This window comes from Hyperolius riggenbachi, chromosome 12 (genome assembly GCF_040937935.1).
Source record: "Hyperolius riggenbachi isolate aHypRig1 chromosome 12, aHypRig1.pri, whole genome shotgun sequence".
Lineage (NCBI taxonomy): Eukaryota > Metazoa > Chordata > Amphibia > Anura > Hyperoliidae > Hyperolius > Hyperolius riggenbachi.
This window is the reverse complement of record NC_090657.1, coordinates 90288449-90310002: the sequence shown is the minus strand read 5'-3', so window position 1 is coordinate 90310002 and position 21554 is coordinate 90288449. Positions and strand designations below refer to the sequence as shown.

General features: G+C 41.6%; 1 protein-coding gene across 4 annotated transcripts in view; it reads right to left on the bottom strand.

The window, feature by feature from the left end:
- The window catches only part of LOC137541041 (signal transducer and activator of transcription 5B), a 349270-nt gene that overhangs the window by 33371 nt on the left and 294345 nt on the right, over positions 1–21554 (bottom strand). For all 4 annotated transcript variants that reach the window (XM_068262188.1, XM_068262187.1, XM_068262190.1 and 1 more), the window contains 6 exons: positions 16692–16822; positions 15166–15317; positions 11469–11624; positions 10289–10468; positions 7600–7687; positions 1682–1804 (listed from right to left, as the gene is read on the bottom strand). In XM_068262188.1, coding sequence (XP_068118289.1) covers positions 1682–1804; positions 7600–7687; positions 10289–10468; positions 11469–11624; positions 15166–15317; positions 16692–16822 — 830 coding nt within the window. The remainder of the gene's footprint in view (positions 1–1681; positions 1805–7599; positions 7688–10288; positions 10469–11468; positions 11625–15165; positions 15318–16691; positions 16823–21554) is intronic.

The window sequence follows — 21554 nt, the reverse complement described above, 5'->3', positions numbered from 1 at the left end:
GTGCCCACACTTTTTCGGCTCGCGAGCTACTTTGAAATTTACAGAGCCTAAGAGATCTACCAACATATCTCTCCCCGCAAATTGCGCCCCCCCCCCCCCCCCCCAGAATCGCAGCAGAATTGGGCAGCTGCAGAATCCTAACCAAGTCAGTAAGTGTAGATAGGATTGAATTGAATTGATTGATTGTCTTTGTATGTCAAATCAGATCACATCAAGTATAGACAGGGGTTCAATGTACAAGATGGCTGGTATGCAGTATTTGGAATCCTTTGAACTATTTACAATATGTCATCAGAGATCCTTATCAAAGGGGATCCATTAACTACTCATTTACCCACTTTGGTCAACAATGCAAACTTTAATTTAGGACTCATTGAATAATTAACATGTGAGTGAGACATCAAAGCAGTGTTACAAACACCACATTTGTGCTGCCATCTCAGCGTGCTGCTGGCTGGTGTTAAAGACTAGTATGATCAACCAGCAGCTGCAGACCTGTGTGTCAGCCTGGTGAGATGTCTGCCTGTGAACTCTCTCAACCTTCTCTGCAGGAAGCTCTCACCTTCTTGCCTAATCTCCCTTCATCCCCTCCTGGAGCTCTTGCAATACAACGCTGTCTCCTGCATTCACTCTTCTCCCCCGCTGACTCAATCCTCTGTGCGTCCTGGAGGGGAGGGGCCACAGACGCTGAATCTTACTGGCTGTTCCTCTCCCTTATTTTCCTCCTCTGACTGGCCACGTCGTGCTGCTCTGCATAGCGCAGCAGAGCAGCACAATTAGACAGTACACCAGCGCAGCGGCAGCATCCGGCGCACTACTTTGAAACACCCTGTCGCGATCTACCCAGGAGTCCTTCGCGATCTAGTAGTAGATCGCGATCGACGCATTGGGCACCCCTGCTTTAAACAATACCAGGTACTCTGACTCAGCTGACTTAGTTATTTGCTTGTTCCTGGGTTTTGACTCAGACACTACTTATGCCAGAAGATCAACAGGGCTGCCAGGCAACTGATGTGGTTTACAAGGAAATAAATATGGCAGCCTCCATACCCTTCTCACCTCGGGTTCCCTCTGAGTCATTACAGAATCAGTGTAGTATAGGGATACTCCCTACATGTGCATGACATGTGTGGCCTAACATCAAGGAGTAAGTAACTGATAAGAAATAGAAGAGGCTTGGATTCTTTCCTCACACAAAACATCCACAGCAATAATTATTAGAGACAGGATGACAGAAATGTGTTGTGGTCTGCTGTTAGTCATGGAAAAAATCCCCAAAAATACTATTTGTCAAAGTAAAAAAACTGAGCATAGTCATAGTAGTAAACTAGCTGCAGTGTTAAGGTACATACACACGCCTGTTTTTTCCAAACGACCGTGTAACATCATATAAAGTAGTCCCCGCTTTCATTTACAGCACCCTTGGGCAACTGCTCCCCTCTTCCATGTATAACAACATATAAAGCAGACCCTCAGTTTCATGTACAGCACCGATGGACAGCAGCTCCACTCTTTCATGTGTCCCTCCCCATTTGCAGCATCCTCTTCCATAAGAAACAACCTGTCATCCATATCTAGCCGTTCCCTGGGCAGCAGCTGCCCAATGCCTAAGCCTTGCTGGCCTTTCCAGAAATCCATCCCTGCATGCAAGACTGTACTGTACATCTAATGAAACACTTACTTTGACCTGAAATACCAGCTCATTGCCACCCACACTGAACTGAGATTCAAACAGGATGGTGAATTTCTCTTCTGTGACGGATTCTGCTCCCCGTCTGTCCGACCGTTTAATCCTCTTCAATGACTGAAATCAAGACGAGAAAGATAGCTAAAGCTGGATTGGATGCACCGAGTTTTAAATGTACTTTGCTATATTACAGCTTAAAGAAAAATCTGAATTAATTCTGGTAAATTTAAATTTTATGTTTATACATTTATCAATTATTACAAAAAACATAATTCACCATGTGACCATGATACCGTTTGGACTGCATGCTGGGTTTTCTACCTAGAAATCTCAACACTACCTACAAATGCTCCAACTGCAACACTGAAAGTACAAGTTCAGTCATAGTTAGAAACACAGTATAACATCTGATGAATAGTGTAGTATATTTATGGACTTTCCTTGCGTCTATTGTGCCAATGTAAAATGGAACCTGGACCATGTGCAGGCCATGTGTCAGGTCCTAACAATAGCAAAATGGCTGCTGCTGTGCTAGGAGTAGGCGTGGCTGAGGTTACAATAGACTACAAAAGGTTAGCTGTGGGAGGAGTTGGCTAGCCAGATAACACACAAGAATGAAGGGCTTTTCTGTTCCTCCACTGAGGATAAAGAGGTGCTTCTTGTGAGTTCCTGTGCAAGGAGGGAAGCGCGTCAGAGTTTGAAAGGAAAAGTCTATTCCTCTGCGCATCCGTGGTCTGAGCAAGACTTCACGGCGTTTGTGAAACATAAGTAATTCATTAGTGTCTATTTATTATTGTAAAGATTGTTTGTTTATGTTTTCCTATTTGTGCTTGCAACCGTACAGTTCTGCTATTGTTTGTGTTTTAAATTATCTTAAATATTTTGCTTTAGTAAAATGAAGTTTTTTGCAACAAGTGTATGCTGCCTTAGCAATTACGGTATATTGAACTAACAATGTAATCATAGCATTACATGCGGCAAACTGAATGTCCACAGATGACCTTGTGTGTCAAATGGAACTTCTGTTGCTAAAGATCCTGTTTTAAACATTCAGTCATGTGACCAAAAGTTGCCTAGCTGGATAAGTTAGGTTGTTGCTGCTGCTAAGCTTAGAATCGTACTTTTGGGACTGCAGGAGTGCAAGGCACAACCTGAGAGGATTGTGGCTTTGAAAATTAGTGATGCAGTAAAAAGTCTGCTGAAAGAGTTTAAAAAGGAATGAAACCCAGCAATTCTTCTTTGCTCTAAAACATTATTTACAGCATATTATATACTACCAGCAGTTTTTTTTTTTACTAGAACAGCATTCAAAGGGTTAAACACAGGACAGAAAAGCTTAATGCCAGGAAAGCTAGAGGAATCCAAACTAGAGATAATCTTATCTGGTGTTTAATTGTATCAAGTGAGAAATGTAAACAAACACTTCTCTGACACTGCAGGGTCTCCTGAAAAAAGACAGTCAGAAAATATTTCTGCATAAAAAAACAGTTATGAATAAAATGTAAAGTCAGGTCTCAAAGCAAAAATGTGTACTTTGGAACCTTGTAATTTCTAAATGAATAATAATACTTATGCACAAAAGCAAATATGATAACCGTATGGCATATAACAAGTAGGAAAACATGTTTTTATTGAATATTATGTCAGGGTTTTATACCGCTTTAAAGGTAAAGACAATTGCAATCCAAACAATATTTGTGCAGATATACTAGAGAGGAGCAAACAATTCTCCATAATAAAGAATTTTCCATTTTCTTTTTAAGGGAAATTAATTAAGCCAACCAAAGACAAAAGCTGCAAATTGGCTAGCAGCTGGTTAACCAGTAGGCAAGGGCTTAGGTCTAAAGCTATGGTCTTCCTAGTGGTAACATATGGCTGTGAAAGTTGGACCCTAAATAAGGTCAGGCGTAGAAAAATCAGTGCTTTTGAATTGTTGGTGTGAAAAAAAGCTTTTGACAATTCCCTGGACTGACAGAAGATCTAACCAGTCAATACTAAAAGGTCAGAACGTTCACTAGAAGGCTTGGTACTAATATTAATACTCAATGTACTGTACTTTGGTCACATAATGAGAAGACTGGATTTTTTGGGAAAAAAAATCCTTGATGCTAGGAAAAACTGTGGGCACAAGAAGATGACGACAGAGGCTAAGATGGATAGACAGTACATGTGAAGCTATGAACATGCCTATGCAACAGCTGAAAGAAGCTTGACAGCCACATTTGGTGTCCAAAAGTTAATATGGTCAGGAAGAGTCGGGATCGACTAAACAAATGAGGAGGAAACAAAGGGCTTACGAGTACCTAAATCTAATTCTATCCCTGGATCAGTGGACACTTCTACGTTGGGAGAAATATTTTGCTCACAAATAATGCTTGCCTATAGAAGACTAGAGATGGGCTTACATTAAATAGGGCAGCATCCCAGAGACAGCTTCATCTGGCATCCAGAAGTTAGGGTGCAGGATTTGGTTTTGGACAATGTGCTTTAAAGAGAGTCTGAAGTGTCCTAAAAAACTTGTTTTTACTTTACAGTCCTCTGTAGAATTAATGTCCTACCTGAAACGCCGCATCCCCGTGGCTGAACTCTCACTTAACCTCCCTGTCATTATGATTATGTCCAGATCTCTGCAGTAGGAGTGATGAAATTTAGCTTTTAAGCCTCATCTACACGGGTAGATGAGGCTCCGATCCGGCGGCTCGATTAGCCGCCGGATCGCCTCTTCCGTGTCCCCACGCCGGATTCGATTCCCCGCTCGTCCCCGCTTATCTTCCGCTTGATTCCCTGCCATTGTCCCCTCGCGGGGAACGAGCAGGGAATCGGCGGTGGGGAGATCCGTCCTATCGGATCTTATCAATCGAGCCGCATTAGCGGCTCGATTGATAAGCCACATTGCCGCCTCATCTACCCGTGTAAATGAGGCTTTAGACCCTAAAAACAAGCAAAAAAACATACCACAGAGAGATCTGCAGCAGATCCTGCATGGGATTACCACTCTGAGCTGCGGATCTGCATCCCGAGCCTGACTCGGGATAATCACTAAGGTGGTTAATCCCCCCGAAATCCCCCGGGGGGATTTGGGGATCGCTTCCATGTAGAGGAAGAGCTTTGGGCAGTAGCTCTGCCTCTACTCCCGTCAATCTGCGCTGATCGCTGCCTCTCCCGCCCCTCTCAGTCTTCTTTCACTGAGAAGGGCGGGGAGAGGCGGCGATCAGCGCAGATTGATTGGACTGGAGGCAAAGCTACAGCCCAAAGCTCTGCCTCCTTCGGACAGCAAAAAAAAATCCACAACTTTGAAAGTCGTGGATTTTTGTCCCTGGATTTCGGGGGTTTTAATTGAGAGTTCAGCCGCAGGGATGTGGCGTTTCAGGTATGACATTAATTCTGAAGAGGACTGTAAAGTAAAAACAAGTATTTTAGGACGCTTCAGACTTTCTTTAAGAAGTGACTGACACAGTAGCACAAAATTCATCATATTCATTTAACCTCAGCCTATTTTTACTACCATGTGGGTTATGGAGTGGGCTTTAGAGAATACTGGTGGCTGGGATGTCAACACTGTACTCCTGCACTGGGTTGAGTGTGTTTAGTATTTTGGGACTGCTATAGTGCATTACACTAGAAAGAAGTTACATTGTGGGGATAGGGAACAAAAGGGGTGGGATGATGTTTAGCGCATGGGAAGGGGAGGGGTGTATTTTACTAAAGGATTATACAATACATGAAAAATTTGTGGTGGAGATTATGCCTGGGTTCACACTGCACGCATTTCTGTCCGGAGGCCGACACGCATGACAGTGCATAGACTGCACTGTCTGATGTTTACACTGCATGCGTTCCGAACTTGTACAGTCCGGGAACGCATGCTGCACGCATTTTTTTCAAAAACGTGCGGCTTTTCCATTTACTTTCAGTGAATGGGATCAGCCATGCAACGCATACAAACGCGGATGGCGTGCGTTCGTATGCGTTGCGTTCTGAACGCACGGCCGTCCGCGTTTGTAATGTGAACGGGGCCTTACGGGGTGGAAGTAATTGCCCACTTCTACTGCAGAGAGCTGGCAGCTCTGGCACCAAAACTCCGGTCTCAACTTACAGTGGCAAACCCAGGATTTTTAAAGGGGGTTTCCAGAAAGGTCTTCCTCAGCCATGCACAATATCATGCTGGGTACACACAATGCAATTTTCTGTCCAATTGACAGGACTGGATGATTATTTTTCATGTGTACGATCTGCTACTGATTAACAATGGGATCGGTTGTGATCAGTTTGGATACAGATAATAATGAGGACAGCAAACGTCTGTAATGAAGGTGAAAGTGAAGCATTCTGTGAGGTCCCAACTTTCTTGTTACTAGTGCACAACAGCACAACAGGGGCACAGAGATGTGCTCATAGCTGTCTCTGTGCTCTGTCAAGTTCCCCACAGCTGCTGCATGCTCTGTATACACAATGTTGCTACATCCAAAGTCTACTATAGCAGGGAAAGAAAGGGGCCGGGGTGGCACACAGTGCAGCCGCCAGCCAGCAGCACAGTGCTGGGAGCTGCAGGATGCCTGCAGACATTCTGGTTTCTCAACTCGTGCCTGACCCCAAACACTGCACTGGTGCCAGTCTGAGGGGTGATTCTGGGCACCAGCAACCTCCTCCCCCACCTTGCCTATGACTTGTCACCACACTAAATGCAGAATTTCTTCTTGGTCAACTTGATTGGAGTGATGGTGTTGGAGTGTTTTCCCAGTTTCTGAGGCAATCACAACACAAGTGAGAACTCATGATCATGAAAAGTGTTACTGCACATAGACTGAGAATTATTGCACAGCATTCTAAAGAATTATCAGCTCTGTTCCCCCAAAGGTCTGAATACAAAAAATTTCACTACAAGTTATAAGCACCTAATTGGTATGCACCGGTTGTCTGGACCAGGTTAAGGTCTGAAGAGCGACCTGTAAAAGGCAGGAAGTCTTCAGTCCGTTTTAAGGCTCTAGGTACTCTTGCTGCTTTCCCTTCTTTGTTTGCTTTCTCATTAAGCTCTATTCAGAAACAACCTTACATGAGTATGACTGATGAATCTTGTGAGTGTACCTCTGACTTGTTCCACTCAGAGAGCATTCAGGAGTCGGGCAATACATGTCCCTATATGGGTACAGTGGTTTTGCAATATCCATTTAAAACAATTTTAATAATGGGCTATGGTTTCCAAGCCAATACAAAATAAAATGATGGATTTGTCCTTTTTTGTATGGGATATCATCCTATCATTTGGGAGCCACACCAAAAATGAACAAATAATAATAAATACATATCACAAGGATAATAATGAAAACATACCAGGTGACGCCAATCAGGCAAGCGTTGACTGGCATGATCATTGTGGGTAAAGCCACTGTATCCTGAACGCCATCTGATGCACTCATTGGGGCTTATTCATGAAGCTATGCTGCTATAGCAGCGCAAGCTACATGACAGCATCGCAAGCTAAATACAGGGAGGCACGCTACACATGGTCGTGTAGCGTAGCGTGCCTTCCTTAGTTATACGCTTTGCTAGTATAGCAACACACGCTCCTTTTAATGCTGGCCACTGCTGTGAAGTATCGTGACTGCAATACTTTACTAACGTGGTTGCCACTATGTTAATTAACACAGTAGTGGTCACGATACTTCACAGCAGCGGCCAGCATTTGAAGGAGCGCGCGTTGCTATGTAAGCAACGTGCATAATTAAGGAAGGCACGCTACGCTGCACGACCGCGTGTAGCGAGCCTCTATGAATTTGGCGTGCTGCCATGTAACTATATAGCTATATGCTATAGCAGCGCAGCTTCATAAATCAGCCCCATTGAAACAACATACAAGACAGCTAACAGTGACATGAGGATTCTTCCCACTAACAGCAATCATCAGTACCTACCATATTTCTAAAGTGTGCACTCAGTGTGCCAGTGGCCTGGTGGTATTCCATCACACAGCAGTTGTTCAAGATCTCTCCACTGCTCTCGCTGTGACAAAAAAACAAAACACAGGTCAGCAAAAATATAAGCTTACTCTTACTGGTAAGATGAGTTCCACAAAGTCCTGTAAGGCAGGAAGCAGTCTCCTGGTCCTTGTCATTGAGGACAAATGGGAAACATGTAGAGTTGCTTGTATTTAGCAGAAATCATGAAGAAGCACGTGATCAGTTTAATCAGGTGATAGATTTATGAGGCTCTGATTTTCAGGTCATGATCATGTGTTGCTTATGTTTCTAGTGTATGCAAAAACTGTGTACACACACACCCCACACAAAAATTACTGCTGCCCACAAAAACTGCTGATTAGGACTACATACCTTTGGTGACAGTTTTTGGCAGAGTGTGTACAGTTATGCCGCCATCCTTTTTGTTATGGAGGAAAGACAATGGCATGGGGCATATTGAATCAGTTTTGAGCAGGTGAGTCAGGGACTATAGGCTCAGGCTGCTCTCAATGATGCATCAGGACTGCTGTATACAAGCTAGATTATCAGCAAAGACTGTCCTGACCATCCACCTTAGCAGAGAACGATGTAGTGTGTATAGGACTCTTAGGGCCCGTTTTCACTAGCTACTGCGTGTCTTGCAAGATGTGCAGCAGCACTTCCTGTTTAAGTGAAGGGGATTCACTGCCACCTGCATAAAAAAAAAATGCTGCAATGTCGGTCAAATCACTAAAGCAAGCGATTCAGGCTGCGGCAGCATTATACCCTATGGCAGAGTTTCCCCACGTGATTTGCTTGCAGGGATACTGCGGATTCGGTCTGATTTCCGCAGTAGTGGAAAAGGGCCTCTTAAGTGGGATGTAATCGCAAAAGATCGTAGCCTAACTAATCTATCACGTGATCAGATTGATCTTTCCATGAGTTTTGGCACAAACAAGCCATCTTAGTCTCTTAAAGGGGACCCAAACTAAAAATGACCATGCCTTGCACTATAATTAACATTACATTTTAATATGAAATCCTAATTTTTAATTTGCAAGCTGAAGCCTCCCCCCCCACCCCAATAGTATTGTGCTGAAGCAAGGTTTGTGTTGCATGCTGGGAGAACTACCAGAAAGGCTACCAGAATCACAAATGCATATAAATAAAATTGCAGAAAATTCCAAAGGTGGTAGCCTGAATTTAGGGCAGCAACCCACTTATCCAACATTATCAACAGTGGGTGAGGTTCAGCTAGATCGTATTTTTGTATTTTCGATTTATGATGCTGTGTTTGAATTGTGAAAAAACTCTTAATTCAGATCCTTTTTTTTTTTTCTAACAGTACAGTTTACCCTGAAAAACATATAATTGGTCATAAATTATTTGGCAATTACAAAGAGCAGGCTTAAATAAAAAGTTAAAAACCACTTAGGGTCCTCTCACACTATACACGTTGTGATAAGATCTCAACGGTGGTGAAAAGTTGCATTGTGCATTATAAGTGTGATTTGAAGCATACAGTACATGGAACGTATGCTTCATCGCCACTGTAAATGCGCAGTTTGTCTGGTAAACGCACAAAATGCTGTGCACTGCTCCGACGGAACCCGCCACACCACACCCAATGTGAACGTACCATAGGAATGTAAATGCATGACATTGCAATGCGATTATATTGTTCGTTGTGACGGGACGCAATGGATGCAGTGTGAAAGTACCCTTCGGAAAACAGTAAGAGGTATTAATGGAGAGACATGCATGGCAGTAGAAGTGGCAGGAGATTAACCTGAGGGAAAATGGTAGCAGTAATGCTGAAACGAAGGAAACACAAGCAGACCAGTGATAACAATATGCCACATGGAAGATTATTAAGAGGCCAGAGATTAAATATTTCCAGAAAAGAGAAAAAGCAAAATAGTGACTACATTATCAAGTCATATCTTCCACGTCCAGTGGGGCTGGTAGGGGGAATATTAGGAGACTGGCGGGAGGAAACCAGCCATATGTGAGACATTAGGTCACTAGTATCAGGAATTCTAAGTAACAGGTCACATTTATAGAGTGAACCAGCATAGTAGATGAAAAACCGAAGACAGTGTGCAACATTAATGAGCATTGGACCATTGCTACAAGTTTTTTTTTTCATCTTATGTTTTTCATGCAGTTCTACTTGTCATTCTTTGTTAACAATTTCGAGCAAATCTGAACATTTTTGTCTTTTATAGTTCTTATTGGGCATTGGTCAACTGCGGGTCTTTCTCGATGTGATTGTATAAACCACAACAGTGGGGGCAAGGAAGGATGGATATATCATTTATCTCAAAATTTTGCATTGGTCGTTTCTGGTGTGTCTGTAGTCATCAGAGGATGATGGCTTTACGGCTGATGGTATAATCTTTAACCTAACCATTTAATAACTTCCTTGTCTGCTAAGTGAATGACCTGATATCCTTTTCATCTACTGTTTTCACCAGCATTAATGAATAGTGCAGATAAGAAATTTGAGGAAAAAGGTAAAAATACGATAAAGGTAATTCATAAGACAACAAAGAAAAATTAAAACAAAACTAACCTATATGAACACAACCGTGAACAGCTAAATAAAACAGTTGGATAGTTAATATGATTATGAAGTTAATCTGAATACTGTCAGGATAGTTACTTGCGCGTGTTTTCGTTCTTCAGCAGAGCCTTGGCTTGTACTTCGCTGATAATGGTTGCTTTGACTTGAGGCGGGTTCATGTGGACATTCAGCTTACCACCCACCAGAAGCCGGACTGTTGCTGCAAACTTTGTCTGTGTTTTCAGCACCTGGGGTGGCTGCTTCTCAATGATGAAAGTGCTTAAGAAACATGAGAGATTAATGAAAAGACTGAGACAACAGAAACTGCACATTTATTAAAATTGGATCAATTAAAATAAGGTGCCAAAACCCACTATTTAATAGAAGTCTTGATGGAAACAGAAGCCTGAAAAGTGGCCTTGTTTGGTAACAAATGAAATAAAAACAGTTTGTGTCACTGACTTGCCCTTTTCTCTGACCAGTATGGTATACAAAAAAACCATCTGAAAGGCAGCACAGTCCCGACCCTTCCTAATGGCCACACTTCTCTACGAGGATACTGTGAGATCTAATAGTTACGGTAAAGTTCTACTTTTGTAAGTACAACTAACCCAACATACAGGACATTTATTTTCATGGTGAACTATGAGCTTTATATAGGTGCTGGACTATGTATGTATGCATAAAAAAGGCAATACAAATTTAAGTCTTTAAACCTTTAGTATATATAGCTGGAATGAAGTAGCTAAATACCACCTCTGATATAGGTGGGTCATATATGATTTTGTTGAAAGTATTGTAGATTGCATAGTTTTGCCATTTTTACTGTTTACCCCAGATGAAGCCCCTGGAACTGTGGTTAACATGTTGGGTTAAGTTAACATATGTTAAGTGCAAGTACTTTTTGTTTCAAGTACCATATCCCACCCATCCAGCCTTCAGATACAGTGGGCTACTCAGTTAAATTTAGGCATCTAGTGGATTTGACAAGTGTTTGGGTGGTTGCAGTTCTGATTCCAATGTGTTTGGGCTCATACAATTCTTTAGCTATTCACACTAAAGATTGTACAATCACACTGTAAAGTCACTCCAAAGCGAGCAGACAGAAGTAATTTGACCTTATAAAAGTGAAATCATATGGAGGGGGGCTCTCAGTTTCTCCCACTTTTCTATTGAATATAATTCAAGCTTATTTAACTGCAGTTTACACACTTGAATTTCATCTGGAGATCTGCAACACACTATTGAAAGACTCATGGTGAGAAGGAATACATGGTACCTGGTGACTAAAGCGGAGATTATGTCAGTGATGGTAGCATTGAGCTCAGCAAGCAGTTCCTCCACAGGCCCTGGAATGGGCAGCTGTTGGCATAGATGCTCCGCCCGTCTTATCTGTTGCCGATTCTGCCAGATTATCTCTGCTAGTTTCTCACACCTGGGGAGGAAGCACAAGTTCCACAGTCACTGCTATGAAACAATTAAAGAAAATAAAAATTATAATTCTGTGATGTGAAATATGACAAAGAAGTTTCTCTTTCTATGCACTGATTGGATATTCCACGGGGTTGAACAGGAAGTTAGCATAAAGGTGGCCACAAACGATACAATAAAATGATCCGATTTTACAGCAATTCGATAAAAACGATCGGATCTCCTGAAAAAATCTAAAGCTTTTTTTTTTTCATTCGACTGAAAAATCCGATCGCATTTCCCTTTTTTTTTTATCTATCCGGAATGCCAGATATTTTTCTTCAAGGCATCTAAAGATTGTATGGTGTGTGTTTGATTGTCAATTTATTAATTTACACACCCTAGCAATTTTCTCAGAGTTTCCAATCATTTTTATCATAATTGGGAAAAAAATTAAACATTGTGGTGTGTGGTACATTGGTCATATTTTTTAAATGTTATAATCTGTCAGAAAAATTGATTGCAATTCTTAAATTGAACAGATATTTAAAAAATTGTATGGTGTGTGGCCACCTTAAAGCTCAACACACACCATACAATCTTGGTTGTACAGATTTACCAAATCTATGTAGTATAAGGGCCATTAGATTGAAAATACCTTTAATGATTCATTGGATAAGCTCCTATACTACATGAAAGTGTTAAGATTGAACAACCAAGATTGTATGGTGTGTGTTGAGCCTTAAGGTGGCCATACATGGTACAATTTTTCAATTAGATAATTTAGTTTGATTATTCCATTAGATCGAATATAAAGATTTTTCCAGCATGTCCGATCATTTTTCCAGAAAAAAACGGGATAATCGTTCGAATTTCTTGATCGAAAAAAAAAATATTTTCAACTTTCATTCAATTCGATCATTTAGATCGAATAAACGAGAAAATCGAACGTTTTTATTGTACCGTGTATGGCCACCATTAGACTAATCAGGATTGTAAGGCATATGCTAATGACTGGTACCTGGCATCTTGAATTCTACCTCATGTGGACCTAAAGGTGGCCACTAATGATCCAATCTTTTTCATCCAATCTTATCATTTATATGTAATATAAGGTAACTGCCTGAAGCATCCATTCAGTATATTCACTCAAATTACCCTTAAGGTGGCCACTTTAGGCAGTCCCTTATATTACATAGAAATTGTAAGATTGTAAGAATGGATGAAACAGACTGGATCATTAGTGGCCACCATAAAGGTGGCCACACACCATACAATTTTTTAAATATCTGTTCAATTTAAGAATTGCAATCAATTTTTCTGACTGATTGTAACATTTCAAAAATATGACCAATGTACCACACACCTGTGTTCAATTTTTTCCCCATTTTTTATGATAAAAATGATTGGAAACTCGGAGAAAATTGCTAGGGTGTGTATATGAATAAATTGGCAATTTACCACACACCATACAATCTTCAGAAAGATTAAAGAAAAATATCTAGCATTCTGGATCGATAAAAATCGAAGAAAACGGGAAATCCGATCGGATTTTTCAGTCGAATGAAAAAAAAAAAAGCTTTCGACTTTTTCGGGAGATCCAATCGTTTTTATCGAATTGACGTAAAATCGGATCATTTAATTGTTTCGTGTGTGGCCACCTTCAGGCTTAAGACAATTTTTTTTTTTTTTGCAATGTGTTGGGAAATGTAAAGCAGTGATGTTTCATCGCTTTATAGACTTCAGAGTTTTGCAAAAGATAGCATACAGAGTTGTCAATACCTGTGCCCAATCTTAACTTTTGCATACAATATAATTATTTAAAAAAAAAAAAAATTGCTATCACAATCTACAAACTAATTAGTTATTTACCTTACTTAGGCCTCTTGCACACTGCAAGCAAATCAGATTCAGATTCAGATTTTTAATCTGTTTTTACATCCGATTCCGATTCAGATTTTTAATCTTAACTGCATGCTGCGTTTTTTGATCCGTTTTTCTGTTGAATGTATTCAAGGAAAATCGGAAACGGAATCGGAATCGGAATCGGAAACGGAATCGGAATCGGAATACGGATTTGCAGTGTGCAGGGAGCCTAAAAGAGAATCTGTATTGTTAAAATCGCACAAAAGTAAACATACCAGATTAGGGGACATCTCCTATTACCCTCTGACACAATTTCGCCACTCCTCGTCGCATTAAAAGTGGTTAAAAACAGTTTTAAAAAGTTTGTTTATAAACAAACAAAATGGCCACCAAAACAGAAAGTAGGTTAATGTACAGTATGTCCACACATAGAAAATACATCCATACACAAGCAGGCTGTACACAGCCTTCCTTTTGAATCTCAAGAGATCATTTGTGTTTCTTTCCCCCTGTTCTCAAGCACTGAAGTTTCATGCTGCTCGTTTCTTCCTGCAAACAGCTTTGCCCTTGTCTGTAATTCTTCAGTATGTGAAAGCCCAGCCAGCTCAGAGGACGATTTATCCAGCTTGTAAAAGATAAGAGATAAGAGAGAAGAGAGAAGCTGCCCTAAATAAATAATACACAGGCAGTGTGCATAGAGGGGCCTGGAAGGGGGCGTTCATAGCAGAACCACAACACTGAAGAACTTGGCAGCCTTCCAGACACAGGCCGACAAGTCTGACAGGGGAAAGATACATTGATTTATTACAGAGACTGTGATAGTAGAAAGTGCTGCAGTAAGCCAGAACAGATTAGAATAGCTTTTGGAACTTGTAGGATGATAAAAAACAGGATGCAATTTTTGTTACGGAGTCTCTTTAAAGAGGAACTCCAGTGAAAATAATGTACTAAAAAAGTACTTCATTTTTATAATAATTATGTATAAATGATTTAGTCTATTTTTTTTCCCATTGTCAAATCTTTCCTCTCCCTGATTTATATTATGACATTTATCACATAGTGACATTTTTACTGCTGGCAGGTGATGTTGATGGAAAGAGATGCTGCTTGCATCTTTGTCAGTTGTAAACCGCTGTAATTTCCCACAATGTGACAAGACTCCCACAGTGTGATGTCAGTACCTCAGTGCTGAGGTGCTGACATTATTTGTGGGAGGGGTTTCACCACAAAATCCTCCATACAAAGCCCCCTGATGATCCGTTTGAGAAAAGGAAAAGATTTCTCATGGGAAAGGGGGTATCAGCTACTGATTGGGATGAAGTTCAATTCTTGGTCACGGTTTGTCTTTAAAGTGGATCCAAAGTGAACTTTTACTCATTGCATATTTGTGTTCCTTTCCTATTGTTTATAGGGCATTCCTCAAGCCAAATACTTTTTTGTTTTTGTTTTAATACTCTCCCTATAAACTAAACAAGCCACGTCCACAGGTTTTCAGAGAGCCTTGGCAGTAGGAAGGGCTCCTGGGAGCTCAGTCTGGGCAGGAGGAGGAGGTGTTACTAGCCATTGATTTCAGAGGCAGAGGGGAGGAGGGGGGGGGATTAGGTTTTTTTCACAGGCTGAGTGCTCAAGATGCAGATAAGCCTGCCTCTGTGTAATGTTTACAAACAATATGGCTGCTGTCATTGTATCACAGGACCCACCAGGTCTGCAAAAGATCTAAGCTGCCTTCTGGAGGTCCACCATTTCCTGCTAGCTGTTGGCGTCTCTTCCATTGGATCAGCTCATCATCCAGGATAATTGTTTGTTGCTTCCGTAAAAGCTGAAGTGTCTTTTGGTGCTTTTCTGACAGATCCTGTTTAAACACATGAAAAAACGTTAAAAATTAACTTTGCAAAATTAACAAAAGCTCCCTACTGCTGACCACCATTTGCAGATGTGCACCTGAGCAAACGTAAGCATACGGTAATCCATTTTCAAGGCTAGACAAAAGGCAATGTGATGAAGAAATGTTTTAGTGGTCTTACGCAAAAAACAAAGAAAGAAAACAAAAAAAACACAACAAAAACTATTTTTAATTATTGTTTGGGTCAACTGGATTATATACTGTATAAATTTGAATATATTGTGAGGACTAAGTTGTCCTGTCTTCCAACTGTGAACTGTAAAGGCGCGTACACACGCCAAACAAAAGTCAAGGAAAAGGCAAGACCAACGTTGCAGGAAAAAAAAAAAAAAAAAACTTTACTGGCGATGTCCTTCAAACAACAAATCTTTTCCAGCACACCGATATTGCAAATGACAGACTCATTTAAATACAGGGCTGTGGAGTCGGAGTAATTTTGGGTACCCGCAGTCGGAGTTGGAGTCAGTGATTTCATAAACTAAGGAGTCGGATGATTTTGTACAAAATCCATAGCCCTGGTAAGTATTAGACTAAGGAGTCGGAATCAGAGCCATTTTGAGTACTCGGAGTTGGAGTCGGTGATTTCATAAACTGAGGAGTCGGAAGATTTTTGTACAGACTCCACAGCCCTGTTTAAATACTGTGCATGCAAGCAGAAACAACAGTATGCACAACACGTCCGCATTCAGTAGAACATTGTTGTTATTGTACACACATGACCAACTGCATGATATCACCAACAGTTGTGTGAATTGATATATATCGGATATATCAAGCAAAATGTCTGATATCAGTTGCTCATCATGTCGTTTGACTACATTTTTGCACACGACGGTTGGCCAACGTGGCAAATGTCAGATGTTGAAAAATACTTTAGTTGAGAGTGTGTATGAGGCTTAATAGTGGTCACACACTGCTGGTTCACACGCAGCACATGAAGTAGACATCTACAGAATGGAAATCCCTGTTCACCCTACTCACAGGTACAGCTTCCTACTGGCTTATTACAGCAGCTGAACACGACAAGCTAAAACAACAGTACGTTCATCAAATGTAATTATATTATTTAACTGCCCTCAGATGCACAGAAACCATTAGCACTAGGGAGAATAAATACATGTGGGATCGAAATAAATATGCAGGTCAGGTAATAAATAAAAAGTGTACTTCAGCCTTCTCCTTGGTGATATTTGTATCTGCATGCAATTTGTACCTTTGTTATTTGCTTGTTATGTTTTATGGTAAACTCAATAAAAATGTATCAAAACAAAAAATAAATAAAAAGTAGGTGAGAGCAACAGTGCTGCCATTTTGTGAACATACCAATCTGTATTGTTGGAGAGTCTGGGCCTCTCTCTGTAACCAGGCTTCTAAAGAGGCTTGCCGCTGCTGAAGGGTGGCTTCGCGAGGCATACGCTCTTGGGGGCTGAGCTGAGACAGCTGCGAAAACTGAGCTGTGGGAAGAAAATGGATACAAGTCATGCATTAACATATCTAAGTTGACACACTAAAGTTCCAATACATAAACAACAAAGTAATTAAGCTAAATGGGTTAAATAAATAGAAGCCATCAAACTGTAGAAAGAAAAGAACATGAACTGTGGAATCAAGACATTGGCCTCGATTCATAAAGCATTACCTCATGCGGTAATGCTGAAAACAGCAGACTTTACCGACCACTTAGCAAAGTGTCAATTCATAAAGGCTGTTACCGCATGAAAAGCTGACATTACCGACCAGGGAGATAAATTACCGACTTGGCTGCAGTTACCGACAACACATGTCAGTAAATTGTCAGCAAATGTCAATTCAACAAGCGGTAAGCCTGGCGGTAGTTACCGACACCTCTAGTGAGGCGATAACAAGTTACCGACAGCTCTGACAACTCTGATGAATGCAAAAGTGCAGAGAGCCGAAGTCTGTTTGAGTCATCAGTGGAGAGAGCCAGAGAGCCCTCTGTGTGAATCATTTGAGCAGGCACGGAAAGACTGTGTGACTCATATGTCTGAGTCATCAGTGGAGAGAGCCCTCTGTGTGAATCATTTGAGCAGGCAGGGAAAGACTGTGACTCATCTGTCTGAGTCATCAGTGGAGAGAGCCAGAGAGCCATCTGTGTGATTCATTTCTGCAGGGCAAAGAGAGAATTAAGACACTGCTCTGCTCTACAGCTCAATGGGCTGCGGTAATTTACCGACCTCCAAGGGCAGCTGGGGAAATCTTTATGAATTAGCACACAGACCAGGAAAATACAGAGTGCGGTATTTTCCCGACAAGATTTTTTTATCGCACTGCTGTTTATGAATCGAGGCCATAGTGCCTGTAAGGCAAGCATAACACACAATACCAATAGAAATCAAATGTAAGGACATGCTAGAAAACTGGCGGGATATACGGACTGTAGGATAGTATAAATGCCTAATTAGGTAAAGAGTGTCTAGACCAGTGATCCGCTATCTTGGCCCTCCAGCTGTGAAGGAACTACAAGTCCCACAATGCATTTGCCTTTATGAATCATGACTGTGGCCGTCAGACTCCTGCAATGCATTGTGGGACTTGTAGTTCCTAAACGGCTGGAGAGCAGATCACTGGTCTAGACCAATTAACAGCATGTCACAGAACCAATGTTTTCAATTACTCTCTCAAAAGACTATTCAAACCAAGTTGCAGATTAGGTGATCTGGTCATTCATAACTATCATTTCTTCTGATAGTGCCATGCACTCTAATATTAGCAATGTATTATGGCAGTGTCGGACTGGGAGGTGGAAAAGCTGGGCAAATCCACTTGCTGGCCAAGCAGCAGTAATCAGGTGTTGCTGCTCACAGTGAAGACTTGCTGCAGGTTTCTATTGGGAGTGATAACACAGGGATACTGCTGCTTGGCCAGCAGGTGGATTTCCTCAGTTTTTCCACCTCCCAGTCCGACACTGTATTATAGTCAGCTTCAGGTCATTTACAAGCTGCCTATGTATACGTTGTTTTCCCCAGTTTACTGAGAGGTGACACTGGGTCTGTGACTTGTTTATACGGAGCTGTGTGCTTTACAATGGCTGTTGCTCAACCCAACATTTAGGTCTTTCATGCCCAGACCCCAGCTTACTGACAGAGGCACATTAAGTCATTAGAGATCTCCCTACCTTAAAAGACTAAATCTAATACGCGAGATACACACCGGTTTTTTCCTGCGTGGAAGAGTTTAAAAATAACAGGTTGAACTATTGAACTAAGCAACACACTAACGCATTTGTGTCAAGTTAAATTGGATCTCTCCTTGCTTGAGGTCATCCTTGGGCTGCAACCTCCGTCAGGGCAGCATCGCAAAGCCCCCCCCCCCCCGTCGGCCACCACGCGTTTCTCTTCTGAGGGGACAGGGTGCCTCGCAGAAGTGGGGAGGGTGGCCCAACATCATTCCTCCTTCTCCATGGGCCCCCTCCTGCCCCCCCTGCAGAGCTGGCGCAGCGGTGTGGGTTGTAATTAATTCACCTGCTCGCTCCATGCGATGTGTTCCCGCTGGCAGCCGTCTCCTCTCTATTTCCTGTTTCACAAGTTTTCCTCAGGCAGCAAAAAGTCTGCAACCGGCCCTTCTTGAGGTACATTTATACCTTACTATAAAGTCAAGTACTGTAAGCACTGCTGACCAATTCTGAAAGAAGCACTGCAGTGACAGTACCGCAAGTGAACAAGCAACCCAGAAAAAAAAAAGAAAAGTAGCGGGGACTGGGAAAATCACAGTTTCGAGATAAATATGTATTCATGCAGTGGAACAGGGTACAAAAGGTGTTCTTATTAGTATGCAAAATAAAAACCACTCCAACTCTTCAAAATCAATTAGCTTAGCAAGCCCTTAGCACAATTTACATGTCTACAGATATTCTTGGTAACACTGATGTCGATCACATGGGAATCTATGTCACGTCTTTGGCTAGAGGAGTAGGTGGACCAATGAGTCACTCCAGTATGTGGGGCATGGAAACAGATCAACTAGAAGCTGGACTCGTATCTATAGGGAGTGCAGAATTATTAGGCAAGTTGTATTTTTGAGGAATAATTTTATTATTAAATAACAACCATGTTCTCAATGCACCCAAAAAAACTCATTAATATCAAAGCTGAATATTTTTGAAAGTAGTTTTTAGTTTGTTTTTAGTTTTAGCTATTTTAGGGGGATATCTGTGTGTGCAGGTGACTATTACTGTGCATAATTATTAGGCAACTTAACAAAAAACAAATATATACCCATTTCAATTATTTATTTTTACCAGTGAAACCAATATAACATCTCAACATTCACAAATATACATTTCTGACATTCAAAAACAAAACAAAAACAAATCAGTGACCAATATAGCCACCTTTCTTTGCAAGGACACTCAAAAGCCTGCCATCCATGGATTCTGTCACTGTTTTGATGTGTTCACCATCAACATTGCGTGCAGCAGCAACCACAGTCTCCCAGACACTGTTCAGAGAGGTGTACTGTTTTCCCCTTCTTGTAAATCTCACATTTTATGATGGACCACAGGTTCTCAATGGGGTTCAGAGCAGGTGAACAAGGAGGCCATGTCATTAGTTTTTCTTCTTTTATACCCTTTCTTGCCAGCCACGCTGTGGAGTACTTGGACGTGTGTGATGGAGCATTGCCCTGCATGAAAATCATGTTTTTCTTGAAGGATGCAGACTTCTTCCTGTACCACTGCTTGAAGAAGGTGTCTTCCAGAAACTGGCAGTAGGACTGGGAGTTGAGCTTGACTCCATCCTCAACCCGAAAAGGCCCCACAAGCTCACCTTTGATGATACCAGCCCAAACCAGTACTCCACCTCCACCTTGCTGGTGTCTGAGTCGGACTGGAGCTCTCTGCCCTTTACCAATCCAGCCATGGGCCCATCCATCTGGCCCATCAAGACTCACTCTCATTTCATCAGTCCATAAAACCTTATAAAAATCAGTCTTGAGATATTTCTTGGCCCAGTCTTGACGTTTCAGCTTGTGTGTCTTGTTCAGTGGTGGTCATCTTTCAGCCTTTCTTACTTGGCCATGTCTCTGAATATTGCACACCTTGTGCTTTTGGGCACTCCAGTGATGTTGCAGCTCTGAAATATGGCCAAACTGGTGGCAAGTGGCATCTTGGCAGCTGCACGCTTGACTTTTCTCAGTTCATGGGCAGTTATTTTGCGCCTTGGCTTTTCCACACGCTTCTTACGACCCTGTTGACTATTTTGAATGAAACGCTTGATTGTTTAATGATCACGCTTCAGAAGCTTTGCAATTTTAAGAGTGCTGCATCCCTTTGCAATAAATCTCACTATTTTTGACTTTTCTGAGCCTGTCAAGTCTTTTTTTTTACCCATTTTGCCAAAGGAAAGGAAGTTGCCTAATAATTATGCACACCCGATATAGGGTGTTGATGTCATTCGACCACACCCCTTCTCATTACAGAGATGCACATCACCTAATATGCTTAATTGGTAGTAGGCTTTCGAGCCTATACAGCTTGGAGTAAGACAACATGCATAAAGAGGATGATGCGGTCAAAATACTCATTTGCCTAATAATTCTGCACTCCCTGGATGTGCTTGATATCTCCATCAGCTGGCAGCAGGTGATGGCTAATATATTCATAGGTGATATTTCTTATCTAACAGAATAAAAACTATGTGCAAGAATTTCATTTTTATGAGTGTATATAAATACTTTACACAGCCCGATTCACCACAACAACGTTCTGTAAACATGAGATAAAATATGAAACTGCTGCTAATTATATGCAACGCTGTAAACCAACACCACATAGGTAAGGCCAATCGAAGCATTAAAATTCTTAACTCAGTGTTCTCCCCAGAATATTTTTCCAGCCGTGTGGCATGAAAAAATAGGCTGGTGGGGCGCGATGAAAGAACGGAAGGCCGGAGCATTTCTGCACAACTCTGCTTACAACAGAAGAGAAGGTGAGCAGATGACAGCCGGGTGCTCACCAAAACTAGCTGGGTGGAGCACCCGGCTAAAAGAGCCTGGGGAGAACACTGCTTAACCACTTCGCTACCTCTGGGTCTGAAGTAGAGTAAAACCTTGGGTTACAAGTTATTTGATTGAAGAGCACTTTGCAAGCCTATGGTTCTTTTCCCTTCGACGTTGCAGGATTGTATTTCACTGTACTTAGTCTGAGTGTAAGGACCGTACAATGTCATA